General features: G+C 36.0%; 1 protein-coding gene across 1 annotated transcript in view; it reads right to left on the reverse strand.

The window, feature by feature from the left end:
* LRP1B (LDL receptor related protein 1B) overlaps positions 1-21096 on the reverse strand; it is a 1793119-nt gene that overhangs the window by 621806 nt on the left and 1150217 nt on the right. Inside the window, exons 32-34 of the mRNA XM_070360639.1 lie at positions 12188-12328; positions 6322-6447; positions 5120-5251 (exon numbers count right to left, since the gene is read on the reverse strand). Coding sequence (XP_070216740.1) covers positions 5120-5251; positions 6322-6447; positions 12188-12328 — 399 coding nt within the window. The remainder of the gene's footprint in view (positions 1-5119; positions 5252-6321; positions 6448-12187; positions 12329-21096) is intronic.

Genomic DNA, 21096 nt, shown 5'->3' on the forward strand with positions numbered 1-21096 from the left:
CTGGTGAAAGAAATTCTTTCACTCACTGCAGAAAACTTTAATTCATTACAACCAAAACCAGCAAGATTCAGATGTGTTAATCCTTGTGAAAGGTATGGATTTGAGCATATATTTAGACGTTTAGAATTGTAGTGAAATAATATTATATAAATTATGATGGTCATACTTGACAAGCAATCCTTCTTCACACCATTTACTTATTATGTTTAGAATAAGAGGCTGTTGTGCCCTTATATTTTGTCATCTTTATTTTGATCCTAAAAGTAGAAACTATGTCTCTAAAGTGAATACAATCAATAAAAGAAGAGCAGATAGAATGTCTGCATAGGGAACTACTGGAGGAAGAACCTATGATCAGGTTATAAAGGTCTTGATAAAAAGGATTGATGTATCAAAAATTATTTTTTATATTAATCTCTCTGGGGCAATTCAGTTATTTTCCTTCCTTCCCCTCAAAAGCAGCTTCACTCAGCCTAGCCACAGAACTTCTATACTGTCTACAGTGATATTGATATGAATCAAGTTTCTGAAACTTATTCTGATGCTAATACATTTTCATAAAATGCAATCATAAAAGGATCAGATTATATAGTAGAAGGAAGCACCAAAGGTATGTGGAAACATGGTCAAAAACTCCTGATAAGACTGCCACCACCACCATCATTATTAGTGTTTTCTGTTGGTTTACTGTCTAAGTACTGTCCATCAGACACTGTCTAGCCTCCTAGGTTTATATTTAATGACTTCAAAGAGCTGGTGATGTTATTTAATCTTTAAATATCTGCTCTACATATTATTCATTATCATTAAGTTCATTTTCACTAGAGAAATTTACTAACCTACTCTTTCTGTCTCCAAGAAGTTAAGAAACAACTACTAATCTATGCAGATAACTGAACAGAAAAAAAAAAAAAAAAGTAAAAAAAAACAGAAATCAAAATCCTTGCTAACTGGGAGTTTAAATATAGTTTGCAGAATAGGTTTGTAAATATATATCACATATGCTAACTTCTACAATTTACTGTTTTCCATGGAAATTTATTGATTTCTATATTATCACTATTTTCTAAGTACCTATGTGTATCAAACGTTTCAAACATTTGCACAAAGTGATCTAAATATTCTCATACCGCCAAAAGTGAGGAAACTGAGCCTCAGGAAAATTAAGTAATGTACCCAAGGTCAACACTTGTTAAGGGTTTAAACTGGTTATAGAATCCAGGTTGTCTGTTGCTAAAATCTGGCCTCTTCCCACCATAGGTTTTATTGGTCCCTATGTCTGACCATCTTTGATTTCAAAGCAAGTTCTATCTCTCTGTTTTCTAATTAACAGAAATTTTAATAGACTATTCAGCATTCTAATTTCACATGACTATTCCAAATGCTTGCAATCCTTTTACATTTAGAATAAAATGATTTTCTAAAGAGCCTTCCTTTCTAAGAATGCAATTTTAAAATATGGACAGGTACAATATAAAGAACACAAAGTTTTAACAAATAACTAGGAATTGTTCTATTGAAAAACTATTTTGATACAAAGTATGTTTATTACAAAATATCAGTAGTTACTATGGATTTGGAGCTTCCCAGGGTGGCACTAATGGTAAAGAATCTGCATGCCAATGGAGGAGACATAAGAGAAAGGGGTTAGATCTGTGGGTTGGAAAGATCCCCTGGAGGAGGGCATGACAACCCACTCCAGTATTCTTGCCTCGAGAATCCCATGGACAGAGGAGCCTGGTAGGCTATGGTCCATGGGGTCATAAAGAGTCGGACACGAAGTGACTTAGCACAGATGTAGAAATAGGGAGAATACTATTCTTTGCAAATAAAATTACCTCTCTAGTGGCATATTATTTGAAACTTCAACATCTCAGGGTCATTATAAAACCCTGGAAAGTAAATTCAACTCATACAGATGATCAGTTTTCCCTTAAGGAACAAGAGATTGCTAATGATCTAATCACAGCATTTGACCAAATGGCTTATTTGACATTTGATTTGGAAATTTATCAAATACTTTCAAAAATCATTATGGAGTTTTTAAAAGAATCAAATATGTGATGCCAGCTAAAACATGGGATTATGTATATTTAGTAAAAATTCATATATGAATATACTTTTCAAGAAGTTCAAGTTTTTCTTAGTTTTGCATCTATTAAATCCTATTAATAAAATTCTAAAGAAAGATATGTTTGTAAATAAAGGCAGTGTAGATTACACATGGTAGGGTAGGGAGTATTCCACAAATAATGAGATTGGATCAAAGAGCCTTGTTTGATCAAAAAACACGCTAATTTTGGAAAAAATTAACATATCAATCAATAAAATATGCTATATCTGTCTAAATATATTTGGGAAAACCATTTAACCATTTAAAAATCATAGGAAAGTTGCCTTTCTGTGATTCAAAGTATTTAGTACAAATAATCTTCTTAAGAAAACCCATCTTTCAATCATCTGTGAAAATCCCCAGTAATTTTTTTAATTTATAGCCATGCATTGCATTAACACATGATTGAACAATGTGTAAAAGCTGAGGGGGAAAAATAGGCTTAATATCAGAAGCTCATGTATTGATGCTTAGTTTTTTTTAAAGATTACAGGTCAAAGAAGAATTATTTTAATATTAGATAAAATTGTCTTTACATACAAAAAAAAATAACTTGGAACATGAATTATATCTTCAAACCTAAAACAAGAAGCACAAGACTTGGTTGGATGAGAGATGGAAAAATCTGCTTTTATAAATTTAATCCTTCAAGCATAGAATAATAAATATTAATATTAACAAAAGAAGTATATCCAATGCTTATGCTATATGTGAATTTAGCAATTAGAACAAAAGACTTATATCTTACAATAGATTTAACAGTTTCTACCATCAATGCCCAATCACACAAGTTTTTTTTTGTTTATTTGTTTTGTTCATTTGTTTGGCTTTGACACTCAGCTTGTGGTATCTCAGTTTGCCAACCAAGGACTGAAGCTGGGCCCTGGCAGTAAAAGTGCTGAATCCCACCCACTAGACCACCAGGGAACTGGCCCCTCCATCATATACTGCCGGGGTCCAGCCCCGGCTGATCCAGGGTATGCGAAGCGGGAACGGCGTCGGCGAGGATCAGGATACAATAGTTTCAATTAGATATTAATTAGAGATATAAAGAGTAATAGAATGAGGATAGCTCAGTAGGAAAATTCAGTGGAAAAAAGAGGCTGACTGGCTTGGTTTATGCGGGGAACCAATAAAACTTCAAGACAAGAAGTTTGCACCACTTACTTAGGCCGCAGGCATCCTTCCGTTCTCCCAAAGGAGAGGAGACACTGAGGCCTCCCCGGTTGGATCTTAGAAGCCCAGGCATAATTAGTAAGCATGGCGGGTTCCGAGCTCCAGATGGGGACTCAGCCAGAGTGAGAGAGCGAGCGACATGGGGAGACCAATATTTCGAGAAACTGATCCCAATTCTTTATTTTCCATGGTCTACTTTTATACACTGAGATGTTATGCAAAAATTACACGGGGTCAGCAGTCCTGACTTTTATCAAAGTCAGGTGCTTCATACAAATGTATACAGAGGTCTTAGGGGTGTTACAACATCTTCTGGCCAGGGGGCCTGCTGACAATTTATGACCCTCTCCTTGTGACAGCGGTCAGTCAACCAGGACACTTATTTCTCCAGGGGTGATTATTCTTAAAACAGACGCCACCCAAATAAAGTTACATTCCTATAGGGTGAGGGTGTAGTGGGTTTTAGTTAAGGAAAGAATTTACTTAGCCTAAGGTCTAACGTGATTAATATCAAAGGTTAATACTTATTTCTTCTATATATTCATTAATGTGTGTAAGGGCAGGGGATATGGAGACTTAGCAACAAACATTGGCTCAACAAATGAAAAACCCTTCACCAATACAATTTCTAATCAGCCCACTATACTTATACTAATAGTTTTCTAACTTTTCTAAAGAACCTGTTTTTAGAAGGTTTAAAGCATCTCGTGCCTCTCACGGTTGGGAGGCTGTGAGCAGTCACATGTGGCCGGACGAGCCTGTCAGGCAGGCTAGAGAACCTTCAGAGGAGTTTGTAGGTTAAAACACTCTTGTCACGCCCAGGAGTTTTTATTAACTGGAGCTCTAAGTTAACTCCTTCTCTGAAAGAGGTGGTGGGGGACAGCCCCCCGTAAAGTCAGAGGTGTAGATGAGCACAAAGTAGTAAAGTAGGCAGGCTCTGGTTATGGGGGTAGATGCTCGAGGATTTCCAGGGGGACTCCTGAGGCTCGATCCCGCCTTTGCGTATGTCGAGCCTCCTTCCTCATGACCTTTGCCACGGGCCGAGTGCCTCACTCTGGCCCCCAACAATATACTCTTTATTAGCCACAGAAAAATGATAGCGTCCAATCTGCTTTCTTTCACTGTTTGCTAAAACAAAAAGGTAAGTTAAACTCTGACTTTAAAATGATAGCTACTGTATTGAAAAGTAATACAGAATGGCTTAGCATTTATAATTGTTTCAGTTATGTGGACTCCAGTATTCTTGGGGCTTCCCTGGTGGCTCAGACAGTAAAGAATCTGCTTACAATACCTAGGCTCAATCCCTAGGTTGGGAAGATCCCCTGGAGAAGGGAATGGCTACACACTTCAGTATTCTTGCCTGGAGAAATCCATGGACAGAGGAACCTGGTGGGCTAAGATCCATGGGGTTGCAAAGAGTCAGACATGACTGAGTGACTAACATTTTCATTTGCTGCTACCTGTATTAGAATAGATAATCACATTCTGAAAAATATTTTAAATATATATGTTTAAGTATATAAGCTAAAGTGTTTTATTTTTAATATGTATCATTGGAGAAAAGTAAGCATGCCATTTGAAACATAAAAAAGTAAAAACAAAGCAACCAAGTGACAAATATGTCATTTTTATATTGCTACATGTTAGAAAAATTTTACTTTTTCAGACAAAACATATTTATAACAATTTGTGTAAGGCTTATAAATTCACTTCTGATTTGTTTCCTTATTCCTCATCTTGACTATCAGAGTACAGATGGAAAGGTCCTATTTCCATCATGTTTAATAAATCAAAATACCATACATAAATTATGAATAAAAAGCTATTTACCTGCATGGAAATCTATTCCCACAGCAAATGAAGTTCCTGAGATAGGCATCAAAGCATCCATTTTGTCACTTGGTTCCAGAGGTATTCCCCTGATTCCTTCATGAACAGAGTACATAAGAAATGACTCTATACCTAAATTTAAAAGAAAACAAAAGCAAAATGAATATTTAATATTGAAATCATTCCATTGGCAGGAGGGGGGATCAAGATGGCAAAGTCGAAAGACCCTGAACTTACCTCCTCCCAAAGGAATCCAAAATTACAACTACTTAGAGACCATCTGCTTATGAGAACATTCTAAAAATTATCAGAAAAGATTTTCCACTTTTTCCTTTATATCTTTATAAATATATAAAGAAAGAATCACAAAAACATGGGTAGGACGGACAGAGACATGGTCTTGTCAGTCAGGAAACACACCTACTCCCCCGGAGGTGGAGGATTCACAACCACAGGGGTGCTTCCTAAGGAGTGAAGGGTCTGAGCCCCACACAGGGCTCCCCAGCCCAAGGATCCTGCCCTTAAAGACAAGCCACCAGAAAGCTGAGTTTGAAAAACAGCTGAACTTGTTTTGGAGAGCCAAAGATATACAGGACACAGAGGCTTCTCTTTTACAGAGTGGACACAAAATCTCACATATTGTCAGTACCAGCAAGAGACAGTAGTTTGAAAGGTGCTTGGGTCAGATCCGCTTGGTGATCTTGGAGAGCCTCCTTGAGAGGCAGGAGGAAATTGGGAAGCCCCCTGGGGACTGACAGTCTGGCAGCAGCCACTTTAGGGATCTTGGTATCCTTCTCAAACTATCCAAAAAATATTCCATAGGAAGGAACACCTCCAAATTATTTCTATGAGAACAGCATCACCCTAATTCCAAAACCAGGCAAAGATACCACAAGAAGATAAAAATGATAGGCCAATATCACTGATGAGTGTAGATATGAAAATCCTCACTAAATGTTAACAAATTGAATTTAACAATATGTTGAAAGGATCATACATCATGATCAGGTGTTAATTATGCAAGGGATTCAAGGATAGTTCAATGTCTATAAATCAATCAATGTGACACATCATGTTAACAAAATAAAGAATAAAAAATTATATGGTAACCTCAATAAACAAAGATAAAGCTGACTCTGGTTGCCTAAAAACTGTATCGATGAAATAAATGCACTAGAGATAAGATTTTCAAAACCTTATACCTCGACATGACATGCGGTTCTTTTGGAGATAATATCCCACTGTACACATGCAAGTTCTTGTAGTTTCTGATGTTGGTAAACAAAGCTGAGAACATCCACCATTATTTAGTTGGCAGGAATTGCTGCCTGAAAAGTAGAAAAACAAACAAAAGAAACATAAAAATCAAGAAAAGTTTATAAACATGATTTTACTGATTTATAAATGCTGCTGCTTCATATTGGTTAGTATCATGTTTTATTCCCTCAAATAATTTGAAGTAGCAGATTATGGTTGAAGTCTGTCTTTCCATAAAAAGCACAGTATACTGATTACAGAAAACAATACTATAATCAATTTAGAGTGTTGATTCTAAAGGAAATCAACCTGAATATTAATTGAAAGGACTAATGCTGATGCTGAAGCTCTAATACTTTGGCCACTTGATGCAAAGAGCCGACTCTGGAAAAGACCCTGATGCTGGGAAAGGGATTGAAGGCATGAGGAGAAGGGGACAACAGAGGATGAGATGGTTGGATGTTATCACCGACTCATCCACATGAGTTTGCGCAAACTCTGGGAGACAGTAGAGGACAGGGAAGCCTGGTATACTGCAGTCCCTGGGGTTGCAAAGAGTCAGATATGACTTAGCAGCTGAATGACAATAGACTAGATGTTAACTGTTCCCACTAAAAGAAAAGAAATGATAACTATGTGATGTAACAACTAGCACTACAGTAGTAACCATATTGCGATATAAAAAATATTAAATCAACACACTATACATTTAACCAGCTGTCAATTATATATTAGTAAATATATATTTACAATAATTAATAATTAATATTTTGCAAAGTGAGATACATGAGAGAATTCACAGTGACAGAAAAGTAAGAGGCAATGGGTGTGTCATGAATGTGGTCATAGACTCTAATACTTTAAGGCCACATAAACCAGGAAATCTCTTTTCTAAATTCTAAATTTCACTTCAACTCTACAGTTACTTCATTTTCAAGAATACTTGATCCAACTGAATCAAATAAACAGTTATTAATTTATATTACTTACTCAAAGATTATACCATTAAAAGTAAGGATATATATATATATATATATTTCTTAAAAGCAAGGAACTAACTTACCATTTCAAGGAACATAATTCTTCCAAAATAAATTTAAACACACCCATAAGAGTTATCTAACTAATTGGCATATTAATTTTCCTTATTCCTGTGTTGTAGCAATAACAAATATTAGTCAGTTAATCAGAGTTAGGCATTCTATAAAGATGTTCCATTGAATTTACTAGGCCCAATGTGCTAATTAAAGCTGGTAGCATGAAGTAAGTAATTTACAATCTTATCCAGCAAGTTCATTAAATATCCCAGTTTTATAACATTTTTATTATTCTAGGACATGCAATGACATTTGCTGGATGTTCAAACACTGATATGAAGTACAATAAATCCAATGAGAATTACAAAACATGATGAAAGCTGTATATCAATAGTGCTCTATGGAAAATTCAAAACACCAATGCAGCTCATTATTTCTAATCTCCTGAATTCAAGATAGTCTGAAGGGATTTAATTGTTCAATCAAACCTGTCACATGCTCTGTCATTTTTGAAGTGTGAAATAGGCTCAACTGGGACATTTTCTGATTTCCCATAACTGGCAGTTGTTCTTACGTAGATTCACATACTATGATTTGCCTTGAACTTTTGAAATGATTACCTTTGTTTCCTTTATAAACTAATAAAGATTAATTGATTTATCCCTTTTTACCAAGCTGACATAATAATAAGATGAACTTTCAGCTCTATTTCTATTTTAGTGATGAGCCAATAATTTTTATAGATCTATAATAATTCTATACTGACCCAATACTTATTTCATTTTATAGGAAGCATGTGAATAGATAAGTGAAAGGCAAAGAGAAAGGGAAATATATACCCAACTGAATGCAGAGTTCCAAGGAATAGTAAGGAGAGATAAGACAGCCTTGTTAAGTGAACTACAGCACAACTGTGCTCATTTCACGTGTTAGCTAGATTATGCTCAAAATCCTTTAAGCTAGGCTTCAATAGTACATGAACTGAGAACTTTCAGATGTACAAGCTGGATTTAGAAAAGGCAGAGGAACCAGAGATCAAATTGCCAACATCTGTTGGATCACAGAAAGCAAGAGAATTCCAGAAAAACATCGACTTCTGTTTCATTGACTACACTAAAGCCTTTGACTGTGTGGATCACAATAAAAAGTAGAAAAATTATAAAGTGAAGGGAATACCAGACCATTTTACCTGCCTCCTGAGAAACCTGCATGCAGGCCAAGAAGCAACAGTTAGAACAGACATGGAACAATGGACTGGTTAAAAATTGGGAAAGGGATACTTCAAGGCTGTATACACTCACTCTGCTTATTTAACTTATATGCAGAGTAATAATGCAAAATGCTGGCTGAAGTAATTACAAGCTGGAATCAAGATTGCCAGGAGAAATATTAATAACCTCAGATGTGCAGATGACACCATCCTAATGTCAGATGGTGAAGAGGAACTAAAGAGTCTATTGAGGGTGAAAGAGGAGAGTGGAAAAAGCTGGCTTAAAACTCAACATTCAAAAAATGAAGATCATGGCATATAGTCCTATCACTTCATGGCAAATAGACTGGGAAACAGTGGAAACACTGACAGACTTAATTTTTTGGGTCCAAAACCAATGTGGATGGTGACTGCAGCTATGAAATTATAACACATTTGCTTTCTTGGAAGAAAAGCTATGGCACACCTAGGCAACATTAAAAGGCAGAGACATCACTGTTGACAAAGGTCCATATAGTCAAAGCTATAGTTTTTCCAGTAGTCATGTACAGATATGAGAGTTGCACCATAAAGGAGGCTGAGCACAAAAGAACTGATGTTTTCAAACTGTGGTGCTGGAGAAGACACTTGAGAGTCCCTGGGACAGCAAGGAGATCAAACCAGTCAATCCTAAAGGAAATAAACCCTGAATATTCATTAGAAGGACTGATGCTGAAGCTGAAACTCCAATACTGTGGCCACCTGATGCTAAAAGCCTACTCACTGGAAAAGACCCTGATGCTGGGAAAGATTGAGGAGAAGGGGACGGCAGAGAATTAGATGGTTGGATGGCATCTCTGACTCAATGGACATGAATTTGAGCAAACTCCTGGAGATAGTGAAGGACAGGGAAGCCTGGTGTTCTGCAGTACAAAGAGTCAGACGTGACTGAGCAACATGTGAATGTATATTAACACAATGCCAATCTATAGCAATATGCATTTAGCTATAGATTTTTTTCCAACTACCATTGAACAGTGAAAATCTGACAAGTGATACTTATCTATAAATTTTGAAAAAACAAATGAACAGCAGAGGAAACAAAGGAATTAAAGAAATAAAGAATAATGGATTAGAGAATTATTTATAAAAACAAAAGAAAATACAGAGTTATATATAACCTTGATATCCAAAATGCATGAAGAATGAAGAAAAAGGAACTTCTGTGATTGTGTATTTTAAAACATAATAATAATAGAAATATGCAATAAGATATAATTATTTTTATAAATAATAAAATTCACTATGCTAATAATGTTGTTCAGTAATAATACATGTTGTATATTATTTGCTTAGTCTCTAAGAGAAAAAGTAAAATAAAAATAATTTTTTAATAATATCTTTGCCTATTAAACATAAATTTAATGCAGAAAATAATAGAGATTTTTTTTAAGGAATAATTTAGGCTGTGAATATCTAGCACATTAGAAAAAGTGCTTTGGCTTAATATTTTGCAGTGATATAGATGTTCAAACTTCATTCCTCAATTCACTAGTGGAACTAGAAAAGTCCACTTGGCTAAGGAGAAGTCTCAGCTCTCCAGTGATCTGTATCAAGAATGATAAATGAAGTAACTAATTGTACTTTGAAATCTGAAGTGGTAGTACTGTTAACACCTTAAGTAGTCCTAAATTGCTCATATTTCATACTAATGAAGCTTTTAAACTACCTGCTATGATTCTGTTAATGGGGTTGTCTTTAATACAGATGCTTTTATCAGCATATTCTCTGGTAGAAACAGTATTTTAAGTTTAATATTATCATACCATTAATTTCTAAGTGTTAGAGGTCCTGGGCAGTTTGGAAATACTTTCACAGTGCATGGAAGCCCCAGCTCTACCTATAGAATCAAATCCTTAAAAGATTAATGGGTCTTGTTAAAATGAACAATGTGAGACAAGCATAATATACTGAATTTTTCTTCCAAGAAACTTCATTGCAACTGTATCTACAAAAAATGGACTATTTTATTAATTTACAATTTTCAACAAAGTATGTGTGTGTTCTTTTGAAGAAGTAAATACATGTTTGTTTAATGTTTGGAAATATAATCTCCCCTTTTCTAATTTGTATTTTACATTTGTTGAATGTTTTCAGATATATTTCATTCAGTGTAGACTATAAACTTAAATTTATCACAATACTGTAAGTTTTTACACTTAACAAATACATTGTATTGAAATCCATAAAAATGCAATCATATTTTATTTATTGAGTACCAGTATTTTATTTCCAGTTATATGATCTATTCTCCAAGGCTTGAATGTCAGTAAAATCATTTATTTTGATTCAGAATTTTTTCTATTAAATAATTCCTAGTGAAAACACTCATTCATTATTACAGACAATAACAAAAAAGAATCAGAGAATAAATACAGATTTGTGCATATGAGTTTGGATGTCAGCGTCATCTCAACCATGAATAGATCTCAGTAATCAGATTGTTTTGCAAAGTAATTTTTTTTCTTAAAAATATTTTTTTCCTTGATAAAAAAAAATACATTCCATGCTACTACTGGCAATAAAGGATTCCAGACTAAAATTTGGCCCATACTCTATTCAGAAAAGGCAATCCTGAATCTGGTTTTCATTTTGCCTCTGGATGTACAGGATGATTTTCATTTGGTATCTCTCAATAAATTAATTCTGCCTGCTTGATTGTTGTCACCTGTCTTCAGAATTAGTGCACCCTTTGGTTCACTATTCTTTTTTATTGTCTTTAAAATTTTTTTTTTTTTTTGGTTCACTTTTCTTATCTCTACCCTTATCTGCTTTGGTCTACATGCCCAAATCTGTTAGATAAAAATCTTTTTAAGTTTTCTGGATATTTTTTCCTAAGCAGAAAAATATATGAACAAAAGTATTTTCATGGCCGCGATATAAGTAAGACAGTAGAATATAGAAGAATATTTTTTTTCTGGGAAGGGAGTCCTGCTAATGTCATGGATCATGAACCAAAAACTAAGAAAAAACAAGCAGGTGTGGGGCCATACTGCCTGGCATCTCTAATCTAATTGCCATTTGGGCAATGTGGCAAGTCCACCTATGTAAACCATCTGTTAGTTCTCTCACTCCATTTCACTGCATACCACTTGGAAAAGGAGAAACAAAAAAGCAAAATGCTTAGAGCCAAACAATGTAGTGCTTTTGGTTATAAAATGCTTGTATCAACATAGTCCATTTGAAGTCCCTTAGTTCATCCATTTTCTGGGCATAATTATACTTTGAATATATTTTGCTGGGATTTTAAAATTATTTTCATATTCTTAAATCAAGAGCTGAATAGACCTCTTTGAAGACCTGACAAATTCAGGTTCCTTGGGCAGCTTTGCTAACATTTTGAAAGCTGACTATATACCTTATGTTAAAGTTATTTCTTCTGCAGTATTAAGCAGTATTTGCCTCCCTCCCTCCCCCCTTTTTTTATTAGGAGGAAAATAGGAAACATCAATTGTTGACTTGAGAAAATTGTATGAATAATTATGTATTCAAAAGGCAGCACAAATTCATTACCATGTGACTTACCTTGCTGAGCTTCTTTATCATACACTTTCATATGAACAACCCCAGAAGTCTTATTTCTTAGAACGGTGGGGTTTCTTCCATCTCTTTTGCTGCAGGTTCCCAGCTGAGCTAAGTTTTGGTCTGCCCACCACAGTTTCTTATCTATAAAAATGAAAAGATTTTTTTAATGAAAAAGATAATCATCTTATTAAATAATATTAAAGAACTATTAAACTCTAATGCTTTCTGATTTCTTTGGTTAAATTTCCAAACTCTGTTTCTAAGGGAAATAGCACAATCACTTTTACTTTTAAAAATACTTATCACAGTACATTCTATTGTTTAAATTTTCCTTCTTTTACTCCAGTTAGAGATTATTGACTTTAACTTTTCTTTTTCTTAAAAAATACATGATATAAGTAAAGGTATAGTTCAAATGAATATGGAATACAGATTTTATTATTTACAATCTAAACCATGATTATAGTAGTATTGTACTGTATCTGTAAATGAACAGTAAAATCCAACAAAATACCTAAACTGTGAAAAAGATTGTTCTCTAAGTTCTATATAAAGCATGTAAGCTTTTAATCACTGGTACTCCACAATATTGGATTCTTCACAGTTATAGTGACTTATTTTTTGTACAGTTCATGCTCATTTCTCCAAAATTTTATAAATGAATACTATTAACTGGTATTGAATGTTTACTTTGTAATAGAGAATATACAATGTGCCTCAGATTAAAATTAGCCAGGTAGCTAGAACTGTAGTCAATTTTTATGCTTGTTATTACAGTATGTCAGACTGTCATATCAAAACTATAGGGATGCTATTATTATTTTCTGAGATTCAAAGAGATTAACTACCTTGGTCAAATTCATATATATGGTCATTCTGTCTCCAAAACTTGAATTCTTTCTAAGAGTCTACTCTTGGTGCATTAAAACATTTAAGGTAATGAAATAATTTTAAATCAAGTTCATAATTTTAAAGGTATTGAACAATCTATTTCAACAATAATGTTCAACAAGACAATTGAGACTACTATCAATTCCAACCAAGAAGTCTGAGTCAGGTTATTGAACTCAGGGAAGAAAATAATAACAATGCAGTCTTTACCTTCAAGGTACAATTATTCTATCAAATGTCAGGATATTTTAGACTGAACCAAAGCTTTGTTTCAGGTACTACCAAAGGAGTAATAACACAGACATTAATGATAACTATCTTTTTCTAAATCTGATTTTATGCAATGTACAATTCTAAACACTATAGATAAATTCATTTAATCTTCACAATTCCATAAAGTAAGTACTAGTATTATTAAGTTCAGTTCAGTTCAGTTGCTCAGTAGTGTCTGACTCTTTGAGACCCCATGGACTGCAACACTCCAGGCTTCCCTGTCCTTCACCAACTCCTGGAGCTTGCTCAAACTCATGTCCATGGAGTTGGTGATGCCATCCAGCCATCTCATCCTCTGTTGCCCCCATCTCCTCCTGCCTTCAGTCTTTCCCAGCATTAGGGTCTTTTCCAATGAGGCAGTTCTTTGCATCAGGTGGCCAAAGTATTGGAGTTTCAGCTTCAGCATCAGTCCTTCCAATGAATATTCAGGACTGATTTCCTTGAGGATGGACTGGATGGATCTCCTTGCAGTCCAAGGGACTCTCAAGAGTCCTCTCCAACACCACAGTTCAAAAGCATCAATACTTCAGCGCTCAGCTTTCTTTATAGTTCAACTCTCATATCCATACATGACTACTGGAAAAACCATAGCTTTGACTAGATGGACCTTTTTAAATCATCTTACAGTTAAGAACATTGAGGCAAATAGAGTTTAAGAAGTTTTTCACAGTATCACGGAATGAATAACAGCCCAAGGTTATGAACCAAGCACTGATTTTAGAGTCCATGGCTGTTAATCTCATTTCTACAGTGTCACCTTCCATAGAAGGATAGAGTTCAGTCTTCTTTCTCTTGACATATAATATGGATTTTAGATTATGATGGTGAAGTTGAGTAGCCCATTCACTTAGGTTTTATTAACCCACTGCCAAGGTAATCAGCAATGTTTCAGAAAGTAGCTACTCTAAAGTCCTGGCTCCTGGGGGGCAGAAGAGGATGACACAGAGCAGAATGTTTTCATAAGTATGCAACTGTGCCCTTCAAAACACCTACAGACAAGTTTTTAAAAGTTATGAATCACTGCCCTTTTATCTCCTTCACAGCAAATACTGACACCCTTCTGGAGGTCCTCCACCCTTCTGAAGGACTCTGGGAGGCAAACCTCTGCCTGTCTCAGGAAAGAGTTTACAGCCAAGGTTATATCCTAAGCAGCCACCGATCATCCTAGCTTCACATAAAAAATCCTGGGCAAAGAATCATTAGTCTTCTCTCTTACAGAGTCATGGATGAGGAGGCATGTTCCATAGGGCAAGAATATTATTTAATGAATGAACAAACAAATGAAAAAGACAAACAGAAAATATAATAGAAAAGAGAAAAAGTAAAATATTAGTCTGAAAAGTCCAACAGAGAATTTCCTGGAGGTCCAGTTGTAGGACTCTGCTTCTAGTGCAGGGGGCATGGGTTTAACCCCCAGTGGGGGAACTAAGATTCCATATGACATGCAACCCAGTCTCCCCACAAATAAATAAAATGTCCTATAGCCAGTATCATCAGACTGTACTTGCAACAATTAGATTCACTACTTCCATGAAGTTACAGGGAATAAAAAAAAAAAGGCTAGTTTTACTTTAAAATGTCCTTAATTGAAAAGTAACAAGCATCAGTTTTGTTCAGTCCAGGCCTATTTATTATTCTGAGTAACAAAATTGGGATCCTGTGCATACAGAAAGTACTTTGGGTGCATCAGTTCAGTTCAGTCTCTCAGTTGTGTCCGAGTCTTTGTGACCCCATGAACCACAGCTCGCCAGGCCTCCCTGTTCATCACCAACTGCTGGATTCTACCAAAACCCATGTCTATTGAGTCAGTGATGCCATCCATCCAACCATCTCATTCTCTGTCCCATTCTCCTCCTGCCCTCAATCTTTCCCAGCATCAGGGTCTTTTAAAATGAGTCAGCTCTCTGCATCAGGTGGCCAAAGTATTGGAGTTTCAGCTTCAACATCAGTCCTTCCAATGAACACCCAGGACTTATCTCCTCTAGAATGGACTGGTTGGATCTCCTTGCAGTCCAAGGGACTCTCAAGAGTCTTCTCCAACACCACCGTTCAAAAGCATCAGTTCTTCGGTGCTCAGCTTTCTTCACAGTCCAACTTGCACATTCATACATGACCACTGGAAAAACCATAGCCTTGACTAGATGGACCTTTTTGACAAATAATGTCTCTGCTTTTGAATATGCTATCTAGGTTGGCCATAACTTTCCTTCCAAGGAGTAAGCGTCTTTTAATTTCATGGCTGCAGTCACCATCTGCAGTGATTTGCAGTGACAAAAATAAAGTCAGCTACTGTTTCCACTGTTTTCCCATCTATTTGCCATGAAGTGATGGGACCAGATGCCATGATGTTAGTTTTCTGAATGTTGAGCTTTAAGTCACCTTTTTCACTCTCCTCTTTCACTTTCATAAGAGGCTCTTTATTTCTTCTTCACTTTCTGCCATAAGGGTGGTGTCATCTACATATCTGAGGTTATTGATATTTCTCCTGGCAATCCTGAGTCTAGCTTGTGCTTCTTCCAGCCCAGCGTTTCTCATGATGTACTCTGCATATAAGTTAAATAAGCACAGACACAATATACAGACTTGACGTATTCCTTTTCCTATTTGGAACCAGTCTGTTGTTCCATGTTCAGTTCTAACTATTGCTTCCTGACCTCCATATAGGTTTCACAAGAGGCAAGTCAGGTGGTCTGGTATTCCCAGCTATGGAAGAATTTTCCACAGTTTATTGTGATCCACACGGTCAAAGGCTTTGGCATAGTCAATAAAGCAGAAATAGATGTTTTTCTGGAACTCTCTTGCTTTTTCCATGATCCAGTGGATGTTGGCAATTTGATCTCTGGTTCCTCTGCCTTTTCTAAAACCAGCTTGAACATCTGGAAGTTCGCGGTTCACATATTGCTGAAGCCTGGCTTGGAGAATTTTGAGCATTACTTTACTAGCGTGTGAGATGAGTGCAATTGTGTGGTACTTTGAGAATTCTTTGGCATTTCCTTTCTTTGGGATTGGAGTGAAAACTGACCTGTTCCAGTCCTGTGGCCACTGCTGAATTTTCCAAATTTGTTGACATATTGAGTGCAGCACTTTCACAGCATCATCTTTCAGGATTTGAAATAGCTCAACTGGAATTCTCTCACTTCCACTAGCTTTGTTCGTAGTAATGCTTCCTAAGGCCCACTTGACTTCACATTCCAGGATATCTGGCTCTAGGTGAGTGTGAATGATCACACGATCGTGATTATTTGGGTCATGGGTGCATAGTGAACTACAATTGTGTTGAACAAATGTACTTATGAGATAGTTTAAACTGCAGGAAGAATGAGCTACTGTTTTCAAAGGATATCATTTTATCAATGAAAGAATGTCTGACAATCCATGGCTATTCAGACTTAGATATTTGGCAGAAATTTTTCTCAAAAAAAAAAAAAAAAAGGGGGGGAGTGAACAGTGTTTGACAATAACCAACTTTGAGACTTATTATAAAGCTGTAGTAATTGAGACAGTGTTGTATTGTTGAAAGAATAAGATCTATGTTTTATAGATCCTATGTTCTAGTGAGAGAGATAGACAAGAAATAAACACATAGAAACGGTATACCTAAAATTCCTATAAAGCAACAGCAAATAAATAACCTGATTGAAAATGGGCAAATAAATGAAACATTTCTCTAAAGAAAACTTGCAAGCAAACATCCAACAGGTATATGAAAAAATGCTCAACATCATTAATCATCGGGAAAATGCAAATCAAGACCACAGTGAAATATCACATCACACCTGGCTCTCAAAAAATTACAAACAAAACAAAACAACACAAAAACAAAAAACATAACAATGCTGGCAAGGATGCAAGGATGTGGAGAAATTTAAACTTGTACACTGTTGCTAGGAATGTAAAACAGTGCAGACACCATTTAAAATGGTATGGAGATTAGTCAAAAAATTAAAAATACACCATAATATGACCTTGGCCACCTGATGAGAAGAGCTGACTCATTGGAAAAGATCCTGATGCTGGGAAAGATTGAAGGCAAAAGGAGAAGAGGGTGGCAGAGGATGAGATGGTTAGATAGCATAACTGACTCAATGGACATGAGTTTGAGCAAACTCTGGGAGATAACGGAGGACAGGGAAGCCTGCAGTGCTGCAGTCCATGGGGTCGCAAAGAGTTGGAGATGACTTAGGGATTTAACACAACAACAATGTTCCAGCAATACCATTTCTGGGTATATATACAAAATAACTGAAGTCAAAATCTTGAAGAGATATTAACATTCCAATGTTCACTGCGGCCTTATTCATAAAAGCAAGCATAAATGTATGGAAACAACCTAAAAGTCCACCAAAAGATGAATGGATTGATAACATCTGGTGTGCATATACAATGGAATATTATTCGGCTTTTAAAAAGGATAATAATCTCATGGGGGATGTTGATAACAGGCAAGGCTACATGTGGGTAGGGATAAGGAGAATATAGGAAATCTCTGTATTTTCTTGTCAATTTTGCTGTGAACCTAAAACTGCTCTAACAAAATAAAGTCTTTTTAAAAATAGAGAGAATTTCACCCCATGCAACAAGATGGATGAAATTTGAGGACATTATAGTAAATAAGATTAGCCAGTCACAGAAGGATAAATATTGTATGATTCCACTCATATGCGGTATCTAAAACAGCCAAACTCATAGTAACAGAGTAGACTAGTGGTTGCCAGGAGTGGGGATGGGGCTGGGGGATGAGAGAGTTGCTGTCCAGCAGGTATAAAATGTTTCAGTTACAGAAGATGAATAGGTTCTAAAGATCTTTTATACAATATTGTGCCTACAGCTAACAATACTTTATTGTGCACTTAAAAATTTGTTAAGAGGGTAGATCTTATGGTAAGGGTTCTTACCACAGTAAAAAAGATAAGAAATAACTGAAGGCTGTCATGAGTCCTATAAAGAAAATAGGCATAGTTTCACTTTCTGGTTTTCCTATTTTTGTCTGCACATCACTCCACTCTACTTACCCTTCATTGCACAAGTCTCAACCTACGCTCAGTGCAATAATTCAGACTAGCACATCCCACATTGACTCTTCTTTCTCATTGATTCCAAAGCCTCTGCAGACAGCATCATATGGTTTTGTATGAAATTGCTGCTTTTTCTTTTCTTTTCACTTGTACTAATTTTGACTCTTTATCCAGAGATGAAAATCTGAGAATAAGGATCCTGTCTTGTATTTCTTTGTATTCTTCACAGTGCTTTGTATTCTTTTGAACTGAGTGTGATGTAGAAATTCCCTAAATATCTGTGAAATGGCTGGGGAAATAATATCCCTAAAAATATCTCCCAGAATAATTTACTTCTTAGAAAACATTTAAATAAAGCCATCTCCTCCACTTCCTCCTCTTAAAATGTTCTCTTTTTAAATATTTTTCTTTTTTTGACAACTCCTCTAATATAAAGAACTTTGGTTTTGACTCTGTAATTATTTAGAATCATATTTCTATCACTTTTTTTCCCTTACACTCTTATTCATATAAATATACTAGAATCTTCAGAAATTACCAAAATTCAAAAATTACTTTCTTATGTTGGAAGCAATTATGAATATCTCTATTTCACTATTGTAAGCTGAACTCTGCACCACAAAATTCATATGTTAAAATTCTAACTGTCAGTATCTCAGACTGGGACTGTATTTGAACATAAAATCATTAAAGAAGTAATTAGGCTTCCCTGGTGGCTCAGATGGTAAAAGTCTGCCTGTAGTGACAGAGACCTGGGTGCAATCCCTGGGTTGGGAAGATCCCCTGGAAAAGGAAATGGCTACCCACTCCAGTATTCTTGCTTGGGGAATCCCATGAACAGAAGAGAAGAGTCTGGTGTGCTACAGTCCATGGGGGTCACAAAGAGTCAGACAGGATTGAGCAATGAACACTTTCACATAATAGGGTGGATCTTAATCCTACATGACACATGTTCTTATAAAAAGAAAATTAGGCCACAGAAACACACAGATGGAAGACTCATGAGGAAAGGATAGCCACCCGCAAGCCATGGAGAGAAGCCTCAGAAGAAATCAACTATGTTGACTCCTGGTTTTCAGACTTCAAGATTCCAGAACAGTGAGACAATGAATTTCTGTCAAGAAATCCAGTCTATGAGACTTTGTTAGGGCAGCCCTAGCAAACAAATATGTTTACTAATAGGGATATAGAAGACACTTATGAAAGAATTAATATAAATATCATAAATGTAAATTGGTTCTACCATACAATTGCCAAACTCTGCACTCAAAAGAGAGAGAAATAAAGGAAATAATTTTACTGAGACACAACTGAGCAAATGAGCACTAAGTCCCAAGGCCTTTGCTAGGCACATATAACTGTCTCAATCATTTATAAGTGAGTGGATGCAATAAAATGCCTGTCAATAAGCAAAATCTATAACTTAAAAAAAAATCCACAAATACAGCAACAAACATCAAAATAAATAACCCAAAGAGTTGAAATTGCATTTACTGCCTGGAAATTGGAAGAGGAGTAAGGGAGATTTCTCACTTGTGATTTCAGTAACTAAATTTTACCCTCAGAGCTCCAAAAAATCTCTTTCATATACCTAACTATCCTCTTAATCTTCAGCCCATATATGCTACTACATAGCAGGAATTTCTACCTGAATATAAGGAAGTCACTGCAAACTTTACATGACCAAAATAAAATTCATCTTATTTTTCCCATGTATACTTATTTCCCAGTAGAATTATGTATGAATTAATGTTTGTATCCCCTGCTAAATTCATATATTGAAATCTTACTCCCAGGGTGTGGTGCCCTGGGAGGTGATTGGGCTGTAAGTGTGGAGCCCTCATGAGTGGAATTAGTATCCTTATAAAAGACACACCCCTGAGAGCTCTCTATCCCTTCTGCTGTGAGACAGTAAGACCAGCTGGCTGCCTGTGAAGCAGGGAATACATTCTCACCAGACACCAAATCTGCTACCACCTTGATCTTGGATTTCTCAACCTCCAGAATATTGAGAAATAAATGTTTGCCACTTAAAGCATCCCATCCTGTGGTATTTTTGTTACAACATTCTGAACTAAGACGGCTTCTCACAGTGAACGGTCTCTGACTTGGTCATCTGTGGTAAAAACTAGAGGGCCATCTTTTTAACCCTCCCAGGGCCATGTCTCTTAGGTGCTTAGCCCAATGTTTTATTTCCTCTCCATTCCCACTAAAACTCCTTAGCTCAGGACTCCATTACTTCTCATTCTCCTGATGACCTTTGCTGAGGAAACACTAGAGTGATCTTTCCAAAATGCGAATCTAAGCATGTCACTCCACCACTTAAAATTCTACAGTGGCTTGCATTCCCCTGCCAAACCACTTGGCATGGCACAAACGCCATTTGTGATTTGATGCCTACTTAACTTTCCATCACTAGATCTATTACTGCCCACTGTGTACCATGTTTAGAAATATTGAACTGCAGTCAACTTTCAATTTCCCAAGGATAGATTAACTACATTATGAGGGAAAATGGGTGAAAATGGGCCAAAGACAGCTTACCTGTAAAGAAAAAGAACTAAAAGTGTAGTGGATTAGAGAAATATCTACAGATCAGAATGAGTCTATTATTTATAATTCTATAGGAACCATTCCATTTTTACATTGTACCTATTGCAAATAAGGAACGCCCCTTCCACCTGGGCAGTCAAAACTGGCTATGTGCATATGCAATCTGTTAGCTGCTTT

Source organism: Bos mutus, chromosome 2 (genome assembly GCF_027580195.1).
Source record: "Bos mutus isolate GX-2022 chromosome 2, NWIPB_WYAK_1.1, whole genome shotgun sequence".
Classification (NCBI taxonomy): Eukaryota; Metazoa; Chordata; class Mammalia; order Artiodactyla; family Bovidae; genus Bos; species Bos mutus.